Here is a 24795-nt window from a genome sequence, read left to right as displayed (position 1 = left end):
GTGGGTCAGGACTTTTGCACAGTACTGTATATATATATTTTTTTTTTCTTTGAAGCACTTTGCAGCTTTGTTAGAAAAGTGCTCTATAAATTAAGTTTATTAGTCAAGTAATTGTTTTACAGCCACTTGAAGCTGATTGAGCCAGTGTAAGGCCTGCATGTGGCATGTTCTTTCCACTAAGTACTTATTATGCAGTGGAGATAATTTCATACTAGTTGCCATGGTAGAAAAGCGATCTGTCCTATGTGTATCATCTCCACCCTATGCCCTCCGCTGTCCCGCTGGCTCTCGGGCGCTTTAAAAATGGCAGTACATGATGTCCATGCTGGGTCCAAACACCTGCTCAGACTCCGGCTTCTGCCAACTCCACATCTCCATCTATAAGTTGTCTCCATCTGCGCTCTGATGCCACGTGGGAGTAGTCTCATCTGTTTGTTTTTACTTTGCCATTCTGTTGCACCGAGTGCTATTAAACACAAGGGAATCTGCGTTAATCAGGGATCATCCTTCGCTTAAACACTCATTTATAATAGTGGAGAGCAGGGAGGAGCTGCGCAATTATGTTCACCCTCGCCGAGGTTGGTTATTTGCATTTTGCCTCGTGGTTAATTTGTAAAAGACCAGATCTGTTTTGACGCTAATAAGAATGATGGCAGTCTGGAAACAGTATAATCACTTTATTTTTTTCAAGTGTAGTAATTTATCTCAGTGATGTGATACTGGTACAGAAATCTATGTGGATTCAAATTATGTTCACAATTCCTTGATTAATACCATTTTTACCATATTTATTTTAACAAAACTTTATTTTATCGGGTTGTGTGTTTTGAACACAATGATATAAGTATTTGTTTTTTGGAAATATAAATACAAGTAAACAGAATATATATAGACAATAAACTATAACACCCACAATACAACATCAGTTTAATAGTGTCACACAGTGGACAAAGAGGTGTTTTAAACATGAGGACAAAAAGAAGAATGGGATCGCTGTGCCAGCAAAACAGTTAAATAAATTCCAAATATTTAAAGCATCTGATGTGTAAGACATCCACCAGAGGTCTTCTAAATTTGTACATCAGTAAGTTTGAAGCCAACCTGCAAACATGAGCATTAGAATCTATACGAAGTATTCAAGCAATGATCTTTCAGCACTTTCTCTACATACTGCATTACTAGCTGCTGAAGATTCACCAAACCCTCTGCAAAGTCTTTGCTTACTTGCTACCTCCCATTTGGTCACAACTCGTATCACGTTTTAAAACAACAACTGGGTTCTGTTTAAAAACTACAGACAGCAGCAGAGGAGGCTGTGTTCTTCATATACTGCAGCACCGCTGATTACAGTACATGCATTGACAAAGCTGGTTTAAGTCTTTATAGGGGACTCACCACAACACTTATTTAGAGCTAAAGCGTCATTGGAGGGTATTAAAAGAAATTTGGGACTTTTAAGTTTTTCATTTTTGTTACAAATCAGGGTCATTGAAGTTACCATATCTGTTACCATAAAGTTAGATGCCATGTCACTTTTTGTGTTGCAACCTTCGCCGATTCTCCAACCTCATGGAGAGGGGAGGGGGGCCAGTTAGGATGTCTCACTAAATATGGTTTCTTACCCAGTAATGGATTAACATACTTGAGGCATACTTTTGGACCATAGATGTTAAGAGAACTGTTGTGACAAAGACAATGGTACGATGGGATGCATGCAAATCCACATCAGAACAAGAGCAGGTGCTGGATTGAAAGCATGTAAATGGGAAAGAAAAAAGAAGAAATCTAGTGCTTACACACTGTGGGGCTTCAGGTATAAGCTCTTGGTGTCACACACAAAAGTTCATTATGGCTGAATTTGTATTCTGCTAATAAAAAGACAGTGTTAGGGCAATGTACAGTGAACAAATTATTCCAAATAGGATGACTTAAATAATGAAAGAACTTTTTGATCCTTTTTGAAGAATACTACTGCTATATTGACCTTGAAAAGTCTGTGAATCACACAAACTCTGAAAAATAAATGGATGTTACGCAGTTGGTTTCTGTAGGTTCCGCTCACAAAAAAGTACAACTTTCCTGTCACCGTCATCCCTTTAAAACCTTACAAAGTAATGAATAATGGTATGACTGATTTAGGTTAATGTTATTCCCTTTTCTACCATTGTTCAACTGTCAAAAAAAAGGCTTTGAAAAGTGCAATCTACACTGTATAAAACGGCCCCTTTTTTTTATCCAATGTATACTTAATATGTCAAGAAACCATTTATTTTGATAGACAAGAAGATTTGATGACCTGACCTGGGGATAGTTGGACTCAGGACCAGTTATATAAAGTAATTGCAAGCATTTACTACTTCTTAGAAGATGTATTGGTTTTGTAGAAATCTGTCTGGCTCTAAGAAATTCTGAGGTTAAAATTCAGCAGTGCTACAAAATAAGATTCACTAATATTCCAATGTGAAGCACTGGGTGGTCAAAGCTTTGGTGGCAATAAGTGGTCCACTAAATGTAGGGTTGGTAGCTTAATACCCATCCCTTCCATGTGCCAAAGGGTAGACACTGAACAAACTGAAGGACCTTTTGTGGCAGCGTTCATGACATTAGTCTTCAGTATGTATGTGAAGGAATGTGTGTGTGTGTGGGGGAAAAACAGTGCATTTCTCTATGGGCACATTGAAGATTTATATAAATTGTGACAATTTACTGTTGACCTTAGCTTAAAGAAGTGTTACAGCCTTGGATCTTCACTTAAACTGCATATTCAAAAAATAAGAGTCAGAGCAGAAAGGCTTCTGAATAGCTTTTATAAAAGCTTAAGGACACACAGAATAGGTGACATGACTTGGTTTCTCTCTCTCTGCCGTGAAAAAGTATTTTCCCAATCCCTAATTTCTTCTACTTTTTTCTTCTACTTTTTTTTTGCATATTTGTCACATTTAAATATCTCAGATAATCAAACTTATTAACCCCAGTAACTATAAAATTCATTGTTTTTAAAAAACAATTGCCCCCTTAACTACTCAAATGCTGCCTCCTCAACCCGCCCACTGTTCAGTTAATATTTTACAGTAACGTATTTATTTATTCAAGCTATGAAAAACAGGACACACTGGATTCGGTGCAAGCATTTTATTCATTGTGATGTACCAACATTTTGAGCCATTCATTGCCGCTGTGTAACCCAAGTGTGCTTGAACTTTAGAAAATTGCCTAAATTACTCTTTCAGGATCTTCTTGTAAGGAGTAGAATTCATGGTTCCATAAAGTAACGGCAGGTCGTCCAGGTCCCGAAGCAGCAAACCAACCCCAGACCATCACACTACCACCACCATCTTCGAGTGTTGATATGTTCTTTTATGAAGTGCCATGTTGGTTTCATGCCAGGTGTAATGCGATGCAAACCCTCCAAAAGTTCAGCTTGTCTCGTTAGTCTACAGAATATTTTCTGAAAAGTCTTCATGATCATCAAGACATTTTTTTTTTTATTGTTTGGGGGGGGGTTTTTTGGGGTTTTTTTTGGTTTTTTTGTTTTTTTACAAATGTGGGGCGACCCTTTGTGTTTCTTTTGGTCAGCAGTGATTTCCCCCAGGACCCCTCTGTTTTTGTTAAGGCTTTTTATTGTTGAATTGTGAACACTGACCTTAACTAATACAAGTGAGGCCGGCAGTTCTTTCGATGTTTTTTGGGGGTTCTTTTGTGACCTCGTGGATGGATTGTTGATTACTCTTCAAATAATTTTGGTAGGCCGGCCACTCACTGGGAAGGTTCACCACAGTTCCAAGTTTTCTTGATTTTCTTTTTTATTCTTTTTCTTTTCCTAGATAATAGCTCTCACTGTGGTTCACTGGAGTCCCAGGGCCTTTGTAATGGCTGTGTAACTCTTTCCAGACTCATAGTTAATGATAGATAGTTAGTCCAGACCGATAGATTCATTTCTCTTCTGTTCTTGAGTTTCTTTAGATCGTGACATGATCTGTTGCTTTTTGAGATTTTAGTCTACTTGACTTTGTCACTCAGGTTCTATTTAACTATTGATTCAACAGATCTGGCCATAACCAGGCCTCGGTGTGGCTAATGAAATTGAACTCAGCTTTCCAAAACTGTGATTAATCACACTTATCTATGATTTACCATGGGGGCAATTACCCTTTCACACAGGTCCAAGATAGTTTGGAAATAAAATAAATAAAACCATCATTGAAAAACTGCATTTTGTATTGACAAAGGTTATCTCTGAATAACATAGAATTTTGATAAATATACAGAAAACTAAGAAATCAGGATTATATTTTTTTCACAGCACCATCTATTTAAACGCCTTACGTTAAGATAAAGGTTAATATAAATTCAACTGAATGAACAAACCCTTCTCAGAAAAATGTTTGTAGTTTTCCAAATTAGAGGATATTATTGCTGTAGAGCTAAGCATGTTGACTTCATCGTTTTTTGTCATTTGCAGTCACGCTTAACTGAATCGGTATACTATATTCTGCCTCGCCAATTCTTGTCTAACCAAACATTTTGTCAACAAAGGGAGAGTGATGATCTGTCAGATGTAACTGCTATTTTTCCCGTCAGAAGCTTTATGCATGTCTACAGGGCAATTTTCCTCGGTGAGATCTATCCCTTCATGATGGTTGCTTTTTAGCTAAGGTTGAGATTAAGCAGATTTGTCTCTCGCAGCCCGAAAGGAAAGGAAAGGAATTGTTTGCCAGGCGTGTGTCTAATTAACACTATTGTTGCCTTGAGCCATGAATAGAAAGTCACTTCACCTTACTATCTCAGATAACACTGGTCCAGTTTGTCACCCACAATAGCGGCCAGTCATGTGACCTATAGGGTTTATATATTGCCTATTGCAAGGCGAATGAAAAGCCTTAGTTTGAGGCCCATTGAATTTGTGTCCTTTTTGTCAGTCAGAGAAAACAGGGTAGATTGAGTTTGGGGTGTGCAGGAAGGTTATAGGAGGACCACAATAAAAGTCTTTTTATCACAGGCAGTTGGAAGTAGAATGGTGAATTGTGCTCTATGATATTGGTGCTGCAAAAGATAAATTGTGTTCCTCTCAAGGACACATCTTCAAACAACTGCTGTGGGAAAGGAACGAGTGTGCGAAAGATTTGCATTTATAGCCAGTTCATTATTATTATTATTCTTATTGTTACCATTTCCCTCACCTTCATCACTCCATCCATCTATTCTCGACAGGGAAGAATTGAAAGTCCTGAGAACAGATGTGTATAAATGATACTGTGGTGATATCCACATAAACCCGGTCTCTTTCTAGTCCAGAGCTGCTTCTTCAGCTCCTCGTAAACAATTATCTTCGAGGTTGTTAGTAACCTCTACTCTTGAGCCTCAGGAGGATGATAAATAGCGGTAGTTTAGTCAGGCTCGGCAGGAAGATTTTACGGGTTTTTTTTGTTTTTTTTTTCTCTGCGGTTTTTAAATTTGAACTGAAATGCTTCTCAAGGTCTTTAAATGTTTCTATTCTCCCTGATTAATTATTCATGATCTATCTGCTGTAATTTTTGTCACAGATTTTCTCCATCCTTTTGCTGAATTATAGATGTCCCATTCCCCTTCCTAGGCATCCAACAAGCACTCACTCAGTCTGGTTGTATAACTCTAACTCAAGAACATTTCTGCGTCTACTCCTCAACTAAAGGACATGAATGTCAGAAGGGTTGCGATTTATTCCCTCTATTCCCCCACCTAGATAGCTAGATCTTGGATCTCATATCTCCTAAGTGGGTGGCTCAGAAAACACAGCAACCATTTCACAAAGTCAAGCGCTTCACTTTGATTTACACTGTGGGTAACACCCTGAGTTGAATACGACACATGTGGGTTTTTAGCGACAAATGACAGTGGCACAAGGGCCATCTGGGTAGTACTGAAGTTGAAGAATCACCTTGGTAACCTCCCACTGCTCCTGTAGAGATTGCGTCCCCATTGGTAAATGAGGGCTTGTGTTCTTCCCATTTGTAAGCCCTATCCGCAGCCATTTTCCGAGGAACCTGAACACAAAAGACAAAGTCTGCTCTGACAGGAGAGATGGGTGTGTGGGCATGTATGTGTTAAGACGGATGAGGGAAGAGGGGGTCATTCTGCCTGTCACCCTGACCCCAATCACTGCACAGCATATTGGTGGAAACAAAATGAAAGATTGATTTAACCAGTTCCTCCTCAGCTGCCTCTGCTCGTTCCATCAACTGGCTGCCCATTTGTTTTCATCCGGTTTGTAGACTTGCACTTTATTTCACCTCATGACGCACACTTGCCAGGTTTGTTCTTTTAATTTACAGTCAATGTATAATAACTGCAGGCTTCATTTGAGCTTTTTGGGGGGTTTTAAACTACTGCACTGACCAAATGTTACAACACATGATGGTAGTAAATAACCTGTATTGATTCCATGGAAATACACTTTTTTTTTTTTCTTCCATTCATAAGATTTCTCTTGTCTGTTGATTTTGTGTATATAAAAATTGGCCTTTTTGTTGTTATCATTGTTTGATTATTATTATTATTATTATTATTATTATTATTATAATATAAAAGCATTTTCACAGACTTAGTCGTTGACTGCTTATTGGCTAAAGGTTTGCAAGTATGGTATACTTATGTTTTAAGCATAATTCTATAGTGTGAACTGGTATTATATTAAAATAGTGTTTATGAATTAAACTACATTAACAATAGTTACATTGGCTTTTAATGTACTATGTTGTTTTTCCCCCCTGATATAAACCAGAACTGAGACTTGTATATCAATGCATGAACCTAAATGCGGCTTCAGAGGATTTTTATATCTGGAACAATTAAATGATTGTATCTATTAAGTGTAGTAATAAACAGCTTTCCATTGTGTCAGACGACATATCTTCAGCATGTCAGCATAATCCAAAAACTGAATATTTAGTTTGACATTTCCACACAAAATCAGTATTTCTTAGTTTTCTCTTTTCAAGCCGTTGAGCTTATTGGCATTTTGAGGCCAGCATACAGTAGCGTGGTTGTTTACAAAAACAGGAAAGGACTAGATATGCCTTGACAGTCATGAATCTTGTCGTACATCATCTGTGTTGGTAGAGAATGTCTTACTTTCACCGTCCCCTTCTCTTTAGTTCTGTGAAAAGGAAAGCATTCGCCCATTCATCTCCACCCCTACAGCTTCAGGGGGTTCATCAGACAAGGTGGCAGCCTGGCCTGGTCCGGCGCCCGGGCTCATTCGGTGGTTTCAATTTGATCCAGAGCACTGTAGGCCCCTCCGCCCCTCACACTCGCCCATCATGGCAGTCTCATTTATCACTGGGCCTATAAAGAAGGACTTGATAGAGTGAGGAGCGACCACCACCATTCAATAAATCCTTGTGATTATCCACGCCTCCAAGGTGTCTGAGCTGTGTGTGTGTGTGTGTGTGTGTGTGTCCTGAGCATGTAAGCATTTGTCTCTGACTAATGCTTGTATTGGATCACAAGATGTCCATGTACAGTGCCTTTTAAAGTGCCATTAGTTATAATATGTGTACACACGTCAGTTCTGAGGCCTAATTTTACTTGTTGCATTTGATGGCAACAAAGACCTTGACATTTCCACCCCTTCTCTGTCTTAGCTTGCTTTCTCCAGTCCCCTCACCCACCTATCTACCCACACACCGACTCCCTCCATCTCTTCCCACACGCATGCACATACACACACAGAGTCAAACAGTCGTTCTGTTCCTCCAGAGGATTGCATAGAGAAGCACTCTAGGAGGGTGATGGAGCTTTGATTGCCGGTTATCAAAAGCTATCATTACTGCTTGCTTCTGTCGGATATGAAAATGATTTCCTATGGTCATAGTGCTATCAGTGAGATGTAATAGAAAGAGGCAAACAAATGTGCTTGTTTCCCAGCCCACCCAGCTCAAACACAACAGAAAGAATAACAAATCAAAATAGAGAGAGATAAGTGACGGCAATACCAGGCCTGACTGCCTAGAACGGAACACGGGATTTAATCTTACCGTCATCAAGTTGTTTTGGTACCGTCTCCAACAGCTGTACTTTCTTGTGACAAGCTCCGGTTGACATGCTCCGCGAAGGAATCAGACCATCTACGGGCCATCCTGTGAAAGTCAAAGCACTCCCCTCCTCTTCCTCAGCCTGATGAGACGGTGAACAGGCAAGTGAGCCACATTGACTTGCTGGGGGTTTCTAATCACTGGGGAAACAGGCTTTTCTCTTGCCCCCCCCCCCCCCTTCTGGGTCTGTTTGCTGAGCAGGTAGATGGAAGTCTAAGCCAGCATCAGGCTTTTCTTCTCTTAATCGATGTGGATCTGATAAAGATCCCGGCTTTCCGAATGGCTCGTATGCTGCGAAGCCTGAGGAAAATCTGATAAGTAAATCGCTCTTCTGTACATATAGCCAGAAAGATGCTGAGAAACCAGACGTGTGCTGCTGTGCACGCATATGGAAACTCTTTTACACTCATAAGATGGTAAGCACACAAGAGTACACACATGGTCCCCTTTATACAGCCACACACGCCCGCACACACACATTCATCTAGTAGTAAAGTGGCTGTGCTCCAGATATGCCCAATTTGTTTCCTTTCATCCAGGACTAATGTCTTGCTCTTCCCAGGGGCTAAGTGCACCATTTGAAGCCCCCTCTAGGACAGCCAGTTGCAACATGCGGTTATTTGTTGTTGTTGTTGTTTTTATAATTTTTTTTTTTTTTATTTAATGTTTGGCAAAATCATGTTATCGCATGAGCTGCAGTAGCATGTACGCAGGGCCCAATCAAATTAGCAAGACGCAATAATGTGCTGATAATTTCTAAAAACATTATTTAAATGTCAGACTGTAATGACAAAAAAATCACTAATAGTTCTATGTAAATGTCAAGTTCAAATTATTCAATTACATCGGTGAGTGTGGGGCAGGTGATAATTTGTCCACCGCTTGGAATACCAATCTGGCTCTCACTGGAGCTCATTCTGAGTGCCCTGGCATAAGATAGACCTCAGTAATTTCCTGCTCCAAGGGATGCTTTCATAGCCATTATTATAACTCTATTCCACTAGAAATATCTGCCATACTGGAGAGATATTGGAGTCATATTTTTAGTACTTTCACCCCAATGTCGCCCTGAGACTGTGATAGCTTGAGAGCATTGTGGGGAGGAAAAAAATGGTATGGATTTTCAGAGCTAGCCCTATTATTCCTTGTTGTTGTTTCTGTTTGTGCTCTTGATACTGAGCCTCTTACTGTTCAGTCAATAAAACTAAACTTGCAGCCACAGTAAACTGGGGTAATAGGCTCATCTCATCAGTTGTCATTCACGGGCCTGTGGGCCCATTTGAGAATGGCTGCATGGTCTTCATCTATTCATGAAGGGACTTATAAAGGATATCAGCCATTCAGCCTGACCTGTTCATTTCAGATTAAGTGAGGGAGGAGGATGCACAGCGTTTTTTTTCCTTTTCCTCTTTCTTCAAAGTCATCCATGACCGGGCTCTAAAACGGATAAGGCACCTTGTTGTTCATGCAAGCAATGAAGTCATTCTGAATCATGGGTTACAAGTTCTGCCACAGATCCTCTCGTTTTACTGCCTCCCTCAGACAGCTGGCATTTGCACTACAGGGAGCCAGTGGGGCAACAAACAATTAGCCTTTTCTCTACAAAACACCAGGCAGAGGCTATAGAATAATTATAAAAGCTGCTTCCAAACGGCCGATGTTCTTTTGTGTATCTTTCCTGCGACTTGTACACCCAAAAATAAAAAGAATACGTCTAATAATCCTACCCCCAGTAAAACAAATAGACACAAATAAATTAATGTCCCTTCTTCGTGGGGCTACGGCTGTTTCTCAGCACAGTTATATTTTCCACAAGTGCTTCCCATCCTGGCAGCTCTCCATTGGCCCGAATTAGGGTGCAGTGGACATTATCTATGATGTTCCACAAAGATGGGAGTGTGACATTCTCCTTGAACGCTCCAGAAATGAGACTAACTCTCAGTCGCTTGTGCACGTCTGTTTGAGATTCACACTTTGGTGCATTTGTAACTCTGAGAGCATCTGGTTTAATTTGATTTCTGTGCCTGGCCACCCTGCAATTCTCTGTGCTTTTAGTGTAACCATTGCCTACAGAGTGCGGCCAACAGATAGTTCCGCAAATAAAGGGGTTTAAACTTCTATTTTCTGGATGGCTCTCCCAACACTGCAATCGAGTGAAGAAGCCTATTTCTCATTGCCAGTTGCTCCCAGTTTTTCCTTAGAATCTTTTTTTTTTTTTTTTTTTTTTGTCTGTCTGTTTGTTTGTTTGTTTGTTTGTTTGTTTGTTTGTTTTTGGAGGGTGTGATTACATTTTCTTAAGTATCACACCACTTTTTATATTATTACTGCATTTTAGTGGCAGAGTAAGACATTCGCTGCAGAGTAAAATTCAGGCTAAGAAATGATAAAACACAAGTAAACCAACACCAGATAGCTCTATATTCTCTCAACTGCTTGTTAAGTCACGATTAAAGCTGTTGGATACGTGTGCTGAATGAGGAATTTTAGTGGAATGTTTACTTTTATTTGAACTATAGTAGCAAATCCGTCTTGAATATATCATAGATGCCATTTTTTCCCTTTTGGAAGGAGATTATGCCTTTTTGTGAGGCATCACATTTGTAGCCTTTTGTATTTCATGTACTATATACTGCACATTGACATCCCTTTCCCAATCTGCCTTCAACTGCTCTTCCTCTGTCTCCTTCAGGCTCTTCTAATGCTATTTCATCCTGTCTGTAAAAGTGCAGGAGAAATCACATCCGTTGTTTCTCCTCGTGAAATCGGCAGGCGTTCGATCTTTCATTCATCAAGGAGCCCTTTTTCCACTTGTACAGGCCCGAGTTTTCACATGTCATGACCTAATTTTTTTGAAACCGTTCATTTCTACCTTGTAGATTTTCTATAGCACTACTCAAACTCCTGCAAGATCATTTGAAAGGATTCTCGATAAACCTTGAACATTTTATCGCAGTAGTAATACGCTGGATAGCGGAAGATAACAAAAAGAAACGTCTGTGATCATAATGCCAACAGTGTTTGTTGGTTTCTTGCTTGTTTGTTCTGTCTTTCATACAATCTGTAAAAATGAACACCGTGCTCTAGCCTGAGTCCAGTCTCCCTTCACACATCTCTAGAATGTTAAACATGGCTGCCGTGGCCGCCTCTGAATTGCTGGACTGTGTCTCCTGGGGAACGGGGAAATTGAGCTCTGGCTCTTCCTAATAGGTGGTAAAGTGTTAAGTTCCAGAGAAATGGACTGCGAATTTAACCTGGAATGGAAATTGATCCCATTACCTTGTGCTTGGGCTGCTTTCCTCCCGTAGGAAAGGAGGGAGAGAGGGAGTGCAAGAGGGGAAAATAGGTGGGGAAAGGAGAAAGAGAGAGAAGGAAGGAGAGAGAAAATGGATAAAGTGGAAGAGAAAAGGCAAGGAGACAGTGTATGTGATTAGAGGTGATAGGATAGCGGTGGGGGTTGTGTCCTGCCTGGATTGACAGGTTGGCTGACTCTGTATCAGTGTGGTGCTAATAGCTGACCGCCACTGGGCGAGATGGAAAATAGAGTAGAAAAGGCGGAGGACAAGGCAGAAGAAGCAGAGGAATGGCACGCTCTGAAGGGATGATACACCACCTGCTGAGGGTTTCCAGTGACAGACCTGTGGTGTCTTGGTGCCTTTAGTTGCTGTGAGCCCAAGTTAGCAACGGTAATGGGATTTGGCAATGCTCAGTATCAGTCTGTGCCTTTGAAATTTTAAAATATTTTCTGGAAATATGAACTATAAACAGAAAAAAGTAGTATTTTAATATGAATGAAAGTGTTATGAAAAATCGACTACTGGATTTTTTTTTTTTTTTTGGCCCAAAGGAAAAGGAGCTTTCTCTAACCCACGTAAACCTCAGTAATTTTGATTTTATTGCATCTGGCCTGAAACACCTGGCATTTAATATGACCCAATTGATTATCTTTATGTAAGTTCACACTTCCTTCTCTTTCGATTTCGCCAGAGCCTATGCACGGCCCACGGAGGCTGGAAGTGGTGGACATCCAGTCCAAACAGGTTACAGTGCGCTGGGAACCTCTGGGCTATAACGTGACCCGCTGCCACAGCTATAACCTTACCGTCCAGTACCGGTACAGAGTAGCCGGCAAGGAGGAGACGCGTGAGGAAGTGTGTTATGACACTCAGAGTCGCGATCCTCAGCACACTATCCACAATCTCTCTCCATTCACCAACCTCAGCGTGAAGCTAGTGCTGCGCAACCCGGAGGGTGTCAAGGAGAGCACAGAGCTGGAGGTTCAGACCGATGAGGATGGTAAGTAACATCAATAGTCCATTTTTTTTTCTTAGCTCAACTAGAAAGCCTTACAGGGCAGGAAAAAATAGTTTTACTTTTAGATGATATTTGCATTCTAAAACTCACTGAAACCCAGACATTGCAGACATTTCTGTGTTTGTCAATGTCTATTCCAAAATGAAAGTTGTGGAAATTATGCCGACATCAGTTCAAGATACTTCAACATCATCTAGACATATTTAATTTACTTTTTAACTTCAGAGAGACAAATATTTTCTATTAATGCTTAATAATTTATAATAAAACGAAATGCAGTTTCAACATTCTCAACAGTGGAGGAAAAAAATAACCGTGCACCTCAATTCTGACTCATACTTGTGAGTTCAAGCTTCCCCATTTCTTATCCTACTGAGCTAAACACCAGTTCCATCACTGGATTTGTGATACTGACATTGGGGGTAGAGACGTGGCATTTGTTACAGTCCGATGTGTTAAATTCACTATGCAACAAATGAGACAAAATTTAGTTGCTCATAGGCCACAACAAAGAATGGAGACATGCCAGCGACTGAACAGGGATTACCAGGGGTTTATTATAATAATCATGATTTGTGTAAGTCCATGTCAGTGGTGTAAAGTGGTGCATGTAACAGTAACTCAAAAGAAGAGATGAAGCAAGGCCTCAGAAGGTGGGGTTTAAATAGCCCTGCAGAACACTGGCCAGTTTTTCTGTCATCAAATCACATCACAGAGAGACCACAAAGCACACAGGAAACCTCACACTGGGGTCACCTTGGGTCGTAACAGTGTGTATAAATGTAAATAGCTTAAAAGTCTTATTTTCTTAAGAAATAGGCTCTAAGATTAGTAGGCTGTGTATGTGGAGATGTTGTGTCGCCACCTGTTCACAGACATGTACTATATTAGATGTCATTGTTTCAAAAAAAAAACAACCCCCCCAAAGACTTGCATTTAATTTCTTCTTTCAATAATCTGATCTTTACTTCTCAAAATGATGGATCTGACTGAATTTACTACTGGATTCTACTGTAGAAAATTCAGTCAGTGTATATGTATGTATATGGCACGCTAACACACTTTCTCTTAACATTTAATAAAAGAAAATGTGTCTTCAACAGCTGAACAACTTGCTTTTGTTATTACAGTTTTGATGTTTCAATCTTTAGGATGTGTAGGTTCTCATCCAATTCACAGCCACAAACAAAGTCTGGGATATTCCAAATATTTTTCAGGAGAGCACAGAAGTCAGACAGTAAGCCTCTGTGTCGGATAGTTGTTTCACCTCCTTGAAAGATGAAAGATCTTCTCTGTTGCCTCAGCAGACACAGGAAATGAACTCTACAGAAGTCTCAAGGAACCCCAGCCGCCAGATAACAGGCTCAGCTGTAGAAAAGAGTCATGTCTGGCTCAGATATCTCTGGTTGGAAACTTGAAAGTGGCAACTGTTTCTCAGTATCTGACCGATATGTGTTTCTGTATGTGTATCTGTGTGCTTAGGGTCCCATGGGAGAAAGTGTACAGGCAGGGTGTAGCTCTAGTTGTGTTCAAGATAAATCTTTAAACCAAAAAAAAAGTACATCTCCACATCAGTCTCTTTCGCTTAAAGAATGAAAGCAATTCACATGAGGGGTTAAAGGACTAGATCTCTTTGGCAGTATCTCAATACAAGTAAACATTGCAGAAAGATTAAGATTCCTGCTGTTCCTGTGGGTTTACAACTTCATCTTTTCTATCCATTTCTATCTGTAAGAAAGTGTTCAGGTTTGCTGTAAAACATGTATAACAGTGTCTTGAGTAACACTGACTTCAAATAATCTTGCAAATTCCAGTTTAAAAAATTGCATTTGATGTTGGCTTTCTCACATTTTTAGCGTGCATCCTTGAAAAGCCTTTTTTGGTATGCACATTAGTTTAAGGTGCTTTGCTTAGTAAATCATAGTGGAAAGGGCTACAGCTGCTTTCATCAACTTTTATTGGCAATAATTTAACTTAAGAAAGGTGAAAAGTGTCAAATATGTGGCAAGAAAATCCTTCTGAGAAAACTTTTTAGAAACTTGTTTCAGTCCTTGAAGATTTCAACTCAGTTTTTGGAAAGCAGTCAATCAATTTCAGTATTTTAAAAAAATAAATTAAAAAACAGGTCAGTTAAAAGCTAATCCGTAGAATAAGGTAAAAAACAATTAAAAGAATAATTGAAAAACAAAACTAAAGTAAACTACTGCTTAATTCGGTAGTTATTACCACATGTACGCATTTCCCACAGTGCCTGGGGCGGTTCCTCTGGAGTCCATTCAGGGCAGTGCCTACGAGGAGAAGATCATCCTGAAGTGGAGAGAACCGGCGCAGACTTACGGGATCATCACTCAGTATGAGGTACTAACACAGTCGCTAGCAACGTGCTTAAGAAACTATCCACGCTTTCGAACAGTAAACAGACTCCTTCGATTTAGCTCATGGCTTTTTGCCTTTTGCCTTGAACACATTTAATTATTATTATTATTATTACTATTGTTATTATTATTAGACCACACCTAATGTAGGTTTATGCCAAGGACGCCTTAAATGAACAATATTGCTATTTACCTGAATCATTTTTAAAATTGATTTAGGCAAATTATTTAATGTAAATGTATTTTAATGGAAAAACCTAACTGTTCTCCATGAATTTTCAAATTTACTGTTTCACACAAAAGTGGAAAAACCAGTAAAGCACATTATAAATTTTTGATTAAGATGCCAAATTGTTGTTTTCAGTTGCATTTCAATTGTTTACTTGCTTACCTGAACAGACAATTTTGTTTCAGTGGTAGAACATTACGCTCGATTAATTTCTGAAGTCCAGTGTGCCGGCTCAAACACGGCTGTAAAAACACGGAGTCAGTTAGTAATGGTGTAATTTTTAGTTTTAGGATTCATAATATTTATTCTCTTGTTTTTATGACGGGTGGTCTAATAAATTTGTTAAGCACTGCAAAGTTTAATGTTTTCAAATCATGCGAATTAACTCCAGCCCTACTGATACAATGGGGAAGAAAATAATGTATTCATTGGATTAACATAATTATAAAGTGAGCAAACTGGGCTGACAGCAAAATTCAGCAGGTTGGTTATTGGTTTAGTTATAATATTAGTGTTCACTGATGTTCTCTTTGTTAAGCTTTCGCCCCGAGGATGGATTTTTATAACTTTGATTATCCCTTGTCCTTTGCCTGAGCAAAAGATATTAGTTTAAAATTTTTGTTGTCCAATTGGCTGCCTAGTTTTACGAATTAGTGCTAATGATGATTCGTGGCAGCCTCGAGTATAGAGTGCTTTGTGTTTTGCACCAGTCGGGTACTGGTAAATGTCAAATATCAGTAAGTCAGCGTTGTTATTGTGAGTGTCTTATTCTGATGATGTTAGCACTGATGTGCTTCGGTTCAGCCTCACAAAGCTGCTATTTACGCATTAAACTATTAGTCTTTTTATGCTCTTAATTAATACAGAATCATCACAATTGGCTCTTTCAGTACCTACTTAATGTGAACTTATGCCTCGGTAATCTACTTGATGTTTCAGGTCTGTGTTTTGAGGTCATTAAAGTGCAATCATCTTGACTATGCACTGCAGTAAAACAGGTTATAATTAGATCAACCATATTAGCTCTTAGTTATAGCCTACTTGTGGAGCAGGTTAAACCCAAAGCACTATGGAAGATTTACTTTGTTCAGAGTTTTCATAATAATCTTGCTTTAAACAGGCTTTTTTAAATGTAGCGCAGTCCAAATGTGGTCAACTGTACATCTAAACTGCAAGCTTGTACATCTAAACTGCAAGCTTCTATCATCTTCTGTTCTTTAACACATGAATGACCTCTAAAGAATTTTAGATTCATGAACAACCCACATGCATCACAAATCAGCTCTGAGTTGTTGTTGACATTAGACTCCACCGAGCTCCTGTATGCGCTGTCCAGGAGCTTCATAGTCTTGAATAATACAGTCTCCAGACACACTCACACTATATGTACGCATTGATCTTAACCAGCTTAAGGTGGAAGTAATCATCCAGCCTTTCCCACAGATTGATCTTTCTCTGTTGATTTTCCTTCCTGTCCTCGCTTGCACACACTTGGTATTTTGACTAGGTTATCGAGCATCGACAGAAACGTTCCTCACTCACGGAAAGCCGATTGAATAATCCAAATAGAGTTGCTGCATATGTTGCTCCATTTATTGCCATACAATAAGACGACTGAAATGTAAAATACATTTCCCCTCAACAGCACAGGGACATCTGAATCAAAGCGGAGAGATCTAAAGTGAGAAGCATAACAAGACCTTGTTTATTCAAGTGTGTTTAGTGGAGTGTTATGTCTCGCACACGGCTGCATGGCACTAAGAGATGTCAGCTGAGAGCAGGAAAACAATGTCCATAGAAATGGTGGGTTTCCAGTACACTTAATTGCCTTTAGAGCATCATGTTTTAGTTGTTTATCTTTTTAAAAATTTCATAATACAGGTAAAAGCATTTAGAGCCAATAGCACGGCTGCAACGCCACTTTGTCAGGTTCTCATTTATATTGAGGCGAATGCATTTCAGTTTATGAACCCACTCCATCAATTACATGCTGCAGCTATTATTTCTGTCTTTAAAGCCTTAACAGCATTGTAATGTGCCTAGTAAAAGGAAAGCAATAAGTCACTGACATCCTGCCATTTCCAGGTTTTAATATACATTAAAGCATTATAGATTTTCTAACCTCACCTTGAATCACTTTTATCAGCTTTTATTTTAGAAGAAAATGGAATTTAATGTAATTTTCGACATAGATCACCAAATCTTGGGGCTTTTAACTTGGTATTGGTCGTGAAATATTGTAGAGAGCAGCCACATGATGTAGTTTGAGCAAAGTACTTGGTGACAGTGGGGAGGAAAACCTCCCATTTAATAGTTAGAAAGCTGCAGTAGAGCCAGGCTCAGGGAGCATGACCATCTGACTCAACTAAATGTCAGATAGTCATGTTCCTCTCTCCTCTTATTCAACTGGTTAAAATAAGAGGAGAGATGAAGGGGGAAAAACGTTAAGCACTGAAAAACAGACTTTATGCACTGTTCAGGTTGGGGAGTAACCACAGATTAGAAACACGGTGCTGATGAGGCAGAAATGTGTGCAGAACGGAGAAATGGAGGAAGCAGAAAGGAAGAGGTACAAACTGTGGGGGAGAGAGAAGACACAAAGTTAATGACATGCAATAGTGGCAATATAAATGCAAGGAGAGTGACAGAGAGGAAAGGTGCTCGGTGTAAAGGGAAGTCCCACTGCAACTTAGGCCTATACCAGCATAACCAAGTGATGGTTCAGGGTCACTTGGGCTGGTCCTGACTATGAGCTTATCAAATTCATCGGTGTCGAAAGAAGAAAAAAAAAAAAATTAAGCCCCAATTTAAAAACGAGGGAGTGTCTGCCTCCTAAACCTCAACTGAGAAGAGCTCCATAAATAAAGACTCTGCCTCCCATTTTACTACAGGAAACACTAGAAACCACAAATGCATCTGTACTCTGAGAGCCAAGTACTTTAATGGTATTTGTGGCATTTAAAATAAATTTTTTTTTTAAGGATTCAGTGTTTTAAAACTCGCATGGAGAAATGGAGAAAGGAAATCCAGTAAACAAAATGGCACGGGTCCACACTGGAAAATTGCAAAAGGAGAAACCAGCGATGATGAAGAGAAACACAGGACACATGAGATCGCCTGAAAATCCCACAGGCTAACCATACATTTGAGGGCTTTACTACAAAGCAGCATTCAGATCTTAGCCGGGCAGCTTTTCTAGGTCGACTTTAACCTGGATTTCACATTTTTTCAGAGGTGATTTTAATTCACTGAGGTACATCGCCATAGTAACAAACTCTAGACCTACGTTCAAGATTAGAGAGAACAGGATGTTAAAAAGAACAGTCTACAAAGAATATAGATACGTATAAATGAATTGATGTTTTGTTGGGTGATAAAAGAACAATTTCTGTTGATCTGTAAGGTTCTTTGGCAAATGTTTCACTCTGCTGTCTGCAGACCTGTCCATGTTTGTGACTGGCCCTATGCAACCAATGTGACCACTAACATGGGAACACTCATAGCTACATTTGAAAACCCGGCGTTGACTTGACTGAGTTGATGTATGTGACCACTGATGTTTGGCTAAGTGAAGCCAGATAAGAAAAAGGATGGATATGTTGAGCTTGCTTCATAGTACTGTGCCCTCGGTGAAGAAGGATCATAACGTGCAGATGAAAATTAGATAAGAGGGTAGGAAGAGGACAAAAACGCAAAAAGCTACATGAGATAATCTTCAAAATCAGTCAGAAATTTTGGAATCAGAAATAATGACACAGGTGGTGGTAGCAAAACAAGAAATGGAAGGAAAAAGAAACGAAAAAAGGATCATAACAAAGACTATGATAGCACTGTTCTGTTAAGATGTAAAGAGGCTTGATCGTTTAGGGCCCCATAAGTGAGGAGTAGGATTTAAATGTATTACATTCTCTGGCCTTCCCAAAGATCCAGTGTAGGGTTTAATATTCACATCACTTCATTTAAAAAGGGATGACAGACAAGTAAAACCTAGAAAGCCGCCGACTCGCTCCAGGTGTCTCCCCTCATCCCACATCCCAGTCTGGTTTTAGAAAAGTAACCCTGAATCTATTCTGCCTGTGTTCTCCAGAAGTTGCTTCTTATAAGTCAAGACCTTGCTTTGATTTGACATTATCAAAGAACTCAAAGTGAAATATATCTAACAAGGCTTGATATCAAAGAGACTTCAGCCCCATTCCTTTTTTGACCAGTGCTCCGTGAATGCTATTTTATTGACAGCTTTTCTGACAGACATGAGCCAACATTTACTGAAAGATATACAGCAGATTTTCTTTTAATTTAAATTCAGCGGCCAATCGTGGCAACACGAACTATTACAAAAATACACTGCATTGTACTAAAGTGTTTTTATAATGTATATTTGACTTATTGTCAATTAAAACTCAACTGATTTTTAAGTGTTTTTTCACAAACAAAATTAAACGAATAGAATTTATGTTCCATTGTTATTTTTGCTTTTTTTCAGAGGTGCTATAGGCATGTCTGTTTATGTCTTTATACGGTCATTTACCTCTGTCAGACACATCTAAACCAGTGTGGTCTGAAAACCGGGATATATATGGTCAAATGGGCCAGTTAATCTTCTTGGATAAGTTCTATTATTTGTTTTCCGTGAGTTATGTTATGGTTTTAAAAGCCTGCCCATATGCCCAGTGTTGACAAGTCATTCCAAATTCCTCTCCTGTAAAGTTATGATATAGGATTTGGCATCACAAGCTCATTTTGGAGACAAAGACTAAATGAGAAAGCCTAGAAGCATTTCAAAACTTGATGGACACAAATTATGCAGCACTCCAAACTCCCTTTGTGTTCCTTAATTGGAATTATAATGGAGGTTTTCCTTTACGAGCAGAGGCATTTTCTTAAAGTGGAACTTTACAGTTATTCAAAATGGATATTAGCAAAAACACTCACCTTAATGCTTCCCTCCAGAGCTCCCTGCTTTCATTAATGGAGAAGGAATACATTAAGTATATTTTCTCTCTCCTTGAAACCACAAGCTTGCATCAGCTTTGCCTTAAAAATATGTACCTATGCTTTTACAGACAATACTAACCCATATAATGAGACAGCGTGTCTCCACAGACCTTTTGTACTTCCCTAATTTTGGAAATAAGCATAAAACCTTGTTGACAAGTCAGAAGCTCATGCACAAAGCAAGACCTTTCAAAAAATTGCTTGAAGCACTGGCTTTAGAATTAAATCCAAATTCCACAGAGCTTTTTTGCATTACATGTGCAAATCATTTCGTCTGTTTCACTGGTGGAAGGCAGCATCCATTTGTATTTGGTGAAATGATTGCATTATTTACTGTATGGGTATTCCTAAATAGGGTGGTAACTCAGGGTCACGCAAGTGAGGAAACGCAGCATGAGACTTTTAAAAAATGCTTCTTGGCATTTTAGACTTGCAGAAGGGAAAAAGACTGGAAAAGTATGATAACACACACACCGCGACTGGGATGCAAAACCGCAAAACGGTAAGGACGTGTACATGATTTAGCTTGGTGAGTCGCTTAAATGCCTAAAATGCAAAATGCGTTTGTGGTATGAATACCAATCTTATTCATGATAAACAGTGCTGAATGCGGAGTACCAGAGGCCACGGTGAGAATGTAAATTTTCTTCCTTCCTAGATTTCCTACAAAGCGGTGAGCTCCTTTGACCCTGAACTGGACCTCTCCAACCAGAGTGGGAAGGTTGTGAAGCTGGGTAACGAGACCACCCACATGTTCACAGGCCTTTACCCGGGATCTACGTATTCCTTCACCCTGCGCGCTAGCACAGCCAAGGGCTATGGCCCCCCTGTCATCACCCAGTTCACCACCAAGATTTCAGGTCAGTGGGGTCAACAGCAAGACCTGTTACAGTGTGGACGATGCCAAACGAGCAGTGTACTGCTTATTGCTTCTAGAGGTCTTATGTCAAAATGTGTGAAAGCAAAATGTTATTTCCTTTCACTCAAACAAACTTGGATTGTTGTGTACTTTGCATGTACTCTTATATTTTGTAGTTCTTTTTTTGTTCTAATTTTTGAAAACTGATGCTTTTTTAATGTTTCATTTTGCAAATTGCCCAATTTAATAATTTATTTTCAAAAGCAAGCAAAATGCTGACAATTGCAAAAGCAGCATCTGATATAATGTAAATGTATATAAGCCAAGCTGATATAAAAACAGTCCCTACAGACATTAATGGTTGACTGTTTAAAATTACCGTTGTATGATATTGAAATAAAATGTTGCAAACATATTAAAACAGTTAAAAATGTAACACAACCTCATATACAGTATAATTGCTGTTATGCATGAAGGTACCGCGTGTATGAGGTTGTGTCATTCAGTGTGTCACAGGGTCAACTTCGCGCTCGTTGGTTTATTGCCAGGCTCGTGAAAGAAATGGATGCCTTTTAGTCAGGAGATTGATGGGAAACTGAGGTGCTAATCTACAGTGGGGCAAAAAAGTATTTAGTCAGCCACCGATTGTGCAAGTTCCCCCACTTAAAATGATGACAGAGGTCAGTAATTTGCACCAGAGGTACACTTCAACTGTGAGAGACAGAATGTGAAAAAAAAATCCATGAATTCACATGGTAGGATTTGTAAAGAATTTATTCGTAAATTAGGGTGGAAAATAAGTATTTGGTCACCTCAAACAAGGAAAATCTCTGGCTCTCACAGACCTGTAACGTCTTCTGTAAGAAGCTTTTCTGTCCCCCACTCGTTACCTGTATGAATGGCACCTGTTTGAACTCATCATCTGTATAAAAGACACCTGTCCACAGCCTCAAACAGTCAGACTCCAAACTCCGCCATGGCCAAGACCAAAGAGCTTTCGAAGGACACCAGGAAAAGTATTGTAGACCTGCACCAGACTGGGAAGAGTGAATCTACAATAGGCAAGCAGCTTGGTGTGAAAAAAATCAACTGTGGGAGCAATCATCAGAAAATGGAAGACATACAAGACCACTGATAATCTCCCTCGATCTGGGGCTCCACGCAAGATCTCATCCTGTGGGGTCAAAATGATCATGAGAACGGTGAGCAAAGATCCCAGAACCACACGGGGGGACCTGGTGAATGACCTGCAGAGAGCTGGGACCAAAGTAACAAAGGTCACCATCAGTAACACACTACAACGGCAGGGAATCAAATCCCGCAGTGCCAGACGTGTTCCGCTGCTGAAGCCAGTGCATGTCCAGGCCCGTCTGAAGTTTGCCAGAGAGCACATGGATGATACAGCAGAGGATTGGGAGAATGTCATGTGGTCAGATGAAACCAAAGTAGAACTTTTTGGTATAAACTCAACTCGTCGTGTTTGGAGGAAGAAGAATACTGAGTTGCATCCCAAGAACACCATACCTACTGTGAAGCATGGGGGTGGAAACATCATGCTATGGGGCTGTTTTTCTGCCAAGGGGACAGGACGACTGATCAGTGTTAAGGACAGAATGAATGGGGCCACGTATCGTGAGATTTTGAGCCAAAACCTCCTTCCATCAGTGAGAACTTTGAAGATGAAACGAGGCTGGGTCTTCCAACATGACAATGATCCAAAACACACCGCCCGGGCAACAAAGGAGTGGCTCCGTAAGAAGCATTTGAAAGTCCTGGAGTGGCCTAGCCAGTCTCCAGACCTCAACCCCATAGAAAATCTGTGGCGGGAGTTGAAAGTCCGTGTTGCTCGGCGACAGCCCCAAAACATCACTGCTCTCGAGAAGATCTGCATGGAGGAATGGGCCAAAATACCAGCTACTGTGTGTGCAAACCTGGTAAAGACCTATAGTAAACGTTTGACCTCTGTTATTGCCAACAAAGGTTATGTTACAAAGTATTGAGTTGTATTTTTGTTATTGACCAAATACTTATTTTCCACCCTGATTTACGAATAAATTCTTTACAAATCCTACCATGTGGATTCATGGATTTTTTTTTTTCACATTCTGTCTCTCACAGTTGAAGTGTACCTCTGGTGCAAATTACTGACCTCTGTCATCATTTTAAGTGGGGGAACTTGCACAATCGGTGGCTGACTAAATACTTTTTTGCCCCACTGTACTTCTAAGTCAGGACTATAAATTTTATTGTGTGGGTGCATAAGGTGAATGTGTTCACAATCTCTGGGGATGGATTATAGGACTTTATATTGTATATTCGTTGGTAAAAAATTGAACATTATACAAAATGGTTTTACATTGTGGTTTCAAAATGACTACATTATCTTGCATTTTATAGCCATGTAAAGCTAAATTTGTTACAGTTATACATTTATGTTGAATTTGTAGCAGGATTTATGCCTGATGAATGCATCTCCTATTATATTATATTGCATATTATATTATAAACTAAAACAAAACTTCTGCTTGGTTTCCTCTTTAGCTCCATCCATGCCAGCATATGACCAGGAGACCTCTCTGAACCAGACAGACAGCACAGTCACTGTGCTGCTTAAACCCGCACAGAGCAGAGGTGCCCCAGTCAGGTAGGCTCTCACAATAACACCCACAAGCACACAGTCAAAAAAAAAGACAAAATGGCATATTAAAATATCATCAACAGCAAATAGCTATCAAAGAGCCTGTATTTATCAATGCCTCATCATGAAGGAAAGTTGCCAGGGAAATTCAGTACCTTACTTCATGTATCTGAGTTTGTTTGTTTGTGGATTTTGATCCTGTGAAAGAGAAGCACAGCCTTTGAAGATCAGAACAAAGCTGGGGTAGCCGAGCCTAGCTTCAGGATCTCTTCCCTTTGCACTTGTTTTATGTACCAGACTCCCCACCCGGAGTCATCACAGGCTTCCGGGGAAATGTAGGATTTTTGCCTGCTTGATGCAGCATTTATTAGTCATTGTTAAAGAAACGGTACAGTTGTTTTGTTCAAATGCCAAAAAGTCATGATTAGGGTTTATGCAGGCCGCTGCAGGGTTCTGGCAGGAGTTCATCTCGCTTGTTCTTCTGTTATTTTCCAATTGTATTTGTTTGGTTGTATTAGTGTACCTCAGCTCTGGAAGCCGGGACAATCAATTAGCCTGGCTAAGTGCAAAATTAAAAAATAATCTCCCCACTGGCAGGAACAAGATATTAAATGTTAATTATTGAGCTTTGGATTCCAGGCAGGTGGATGTAGCTTTGCCTTAAACAGATGGGTGCAGTATTGGTCTTTCCATCTATCTGCTGAGCTCCTTCTTTAAATAGTTGGTACTGGCCAACTGTGTTGGGGGTGCACAGAATAATAAAACATCTGACTAGCAATGCCCAGGTAAGTTGCTTTGCCAGGCAGTACATCAAACACAAGTGAACAGTGGGAAGCCAGAACAGGTTCTGTAAGAACAGGGGTAGGTTTGGGGTTGCTCACTGGATGCACGCACTGTCATGCACCCTTTAGAAGTATGTGGTGAATTAACATTCCAAGTTTTCCAAAGGAAGAACCTATTTTTTTATTTTTATTTTTTTTAGCACTGATTTATATTCTTGGCCAGTAACATATTGTGATTCCAGCCACCAGGACTGAGAGGAGTGAGTGGGAATGAACACTCGGGCTTGCTGTAAAACTCAATTTTACACCATCAACTCATCTGATTCCTTTAAAGATTACAGCCAGGAGATCTTTAGTCAGGCTTGTCAGCTCATGTTTTGCCGTATGTGCAGCTGCCCAGATTAATGCCCCAGCGCCAAACAGAGGGGTCTGAGCAAGAATGACAGAGTGATCACTTTTTAATTTTCTCCCAGGTACACTTCAGAAGGCCTTATGCAGGCTGCCATTCTTTCAGCTGAGTAATTACAAACCCCT

At 39.8% G+C, this 24795-nt stretch overlaps 1 protein-coding gene across 7 annotated transcripts in view; it reads left to right on the top strand.

Annotated features, from left to right (window-relative positions):
* The window catches only part of LOC146647793 (receptor-type tyrosine-protein phosphatase mu), a 162636-nt gene that overhangs the window by 69001 nt on the left and 68840 nt on the right, over window positions 1-24795 (top strand). For all 7 annotated transcript variants that reach the window (XM_085388656.1, XM_085388655.1, XM_085388654.1 and 4 more), the window contains 4 exons: window positions 12057-12365; window positions 14632-14741; window positions 20641-20842; window positions 23383-23485. In XM_085388656.1, the coding sequence (XP_085244782.1) occupies window positions 12057-12365; window positions 14632-14741; window positions 20641-20842; window positions 23383-23485 (724 nt within the window). The remainder of the gene's footprint in view (window positions 1-12056; window positions 12366-14631; window positions 14742-20640; window positions 20843-23382; window positions 23486-24795) is intronic.

The sequence above is a fragment of the Rhamphochromis longiceps genome, linkage group LG18 (assembly GCF_057381845.1).
Source record: "Rhamphochromis longiceps isolate RC_006_pf linkage group LG18, R_longiceps_female_GT1.1, whole genome shotgun sequence".
NCBI classification, from domain to species: Eukaryota; Metazoa; Chordata; class Actinopteri; order Cichliformes; family Cichlidae; genus Rhamphochromis; species Rhamphochromis longiceps.
Note: the sequence above shows the minus strand (reverse complement) of the source record. Positions and strands in the feature narration are given on the sequence as shown.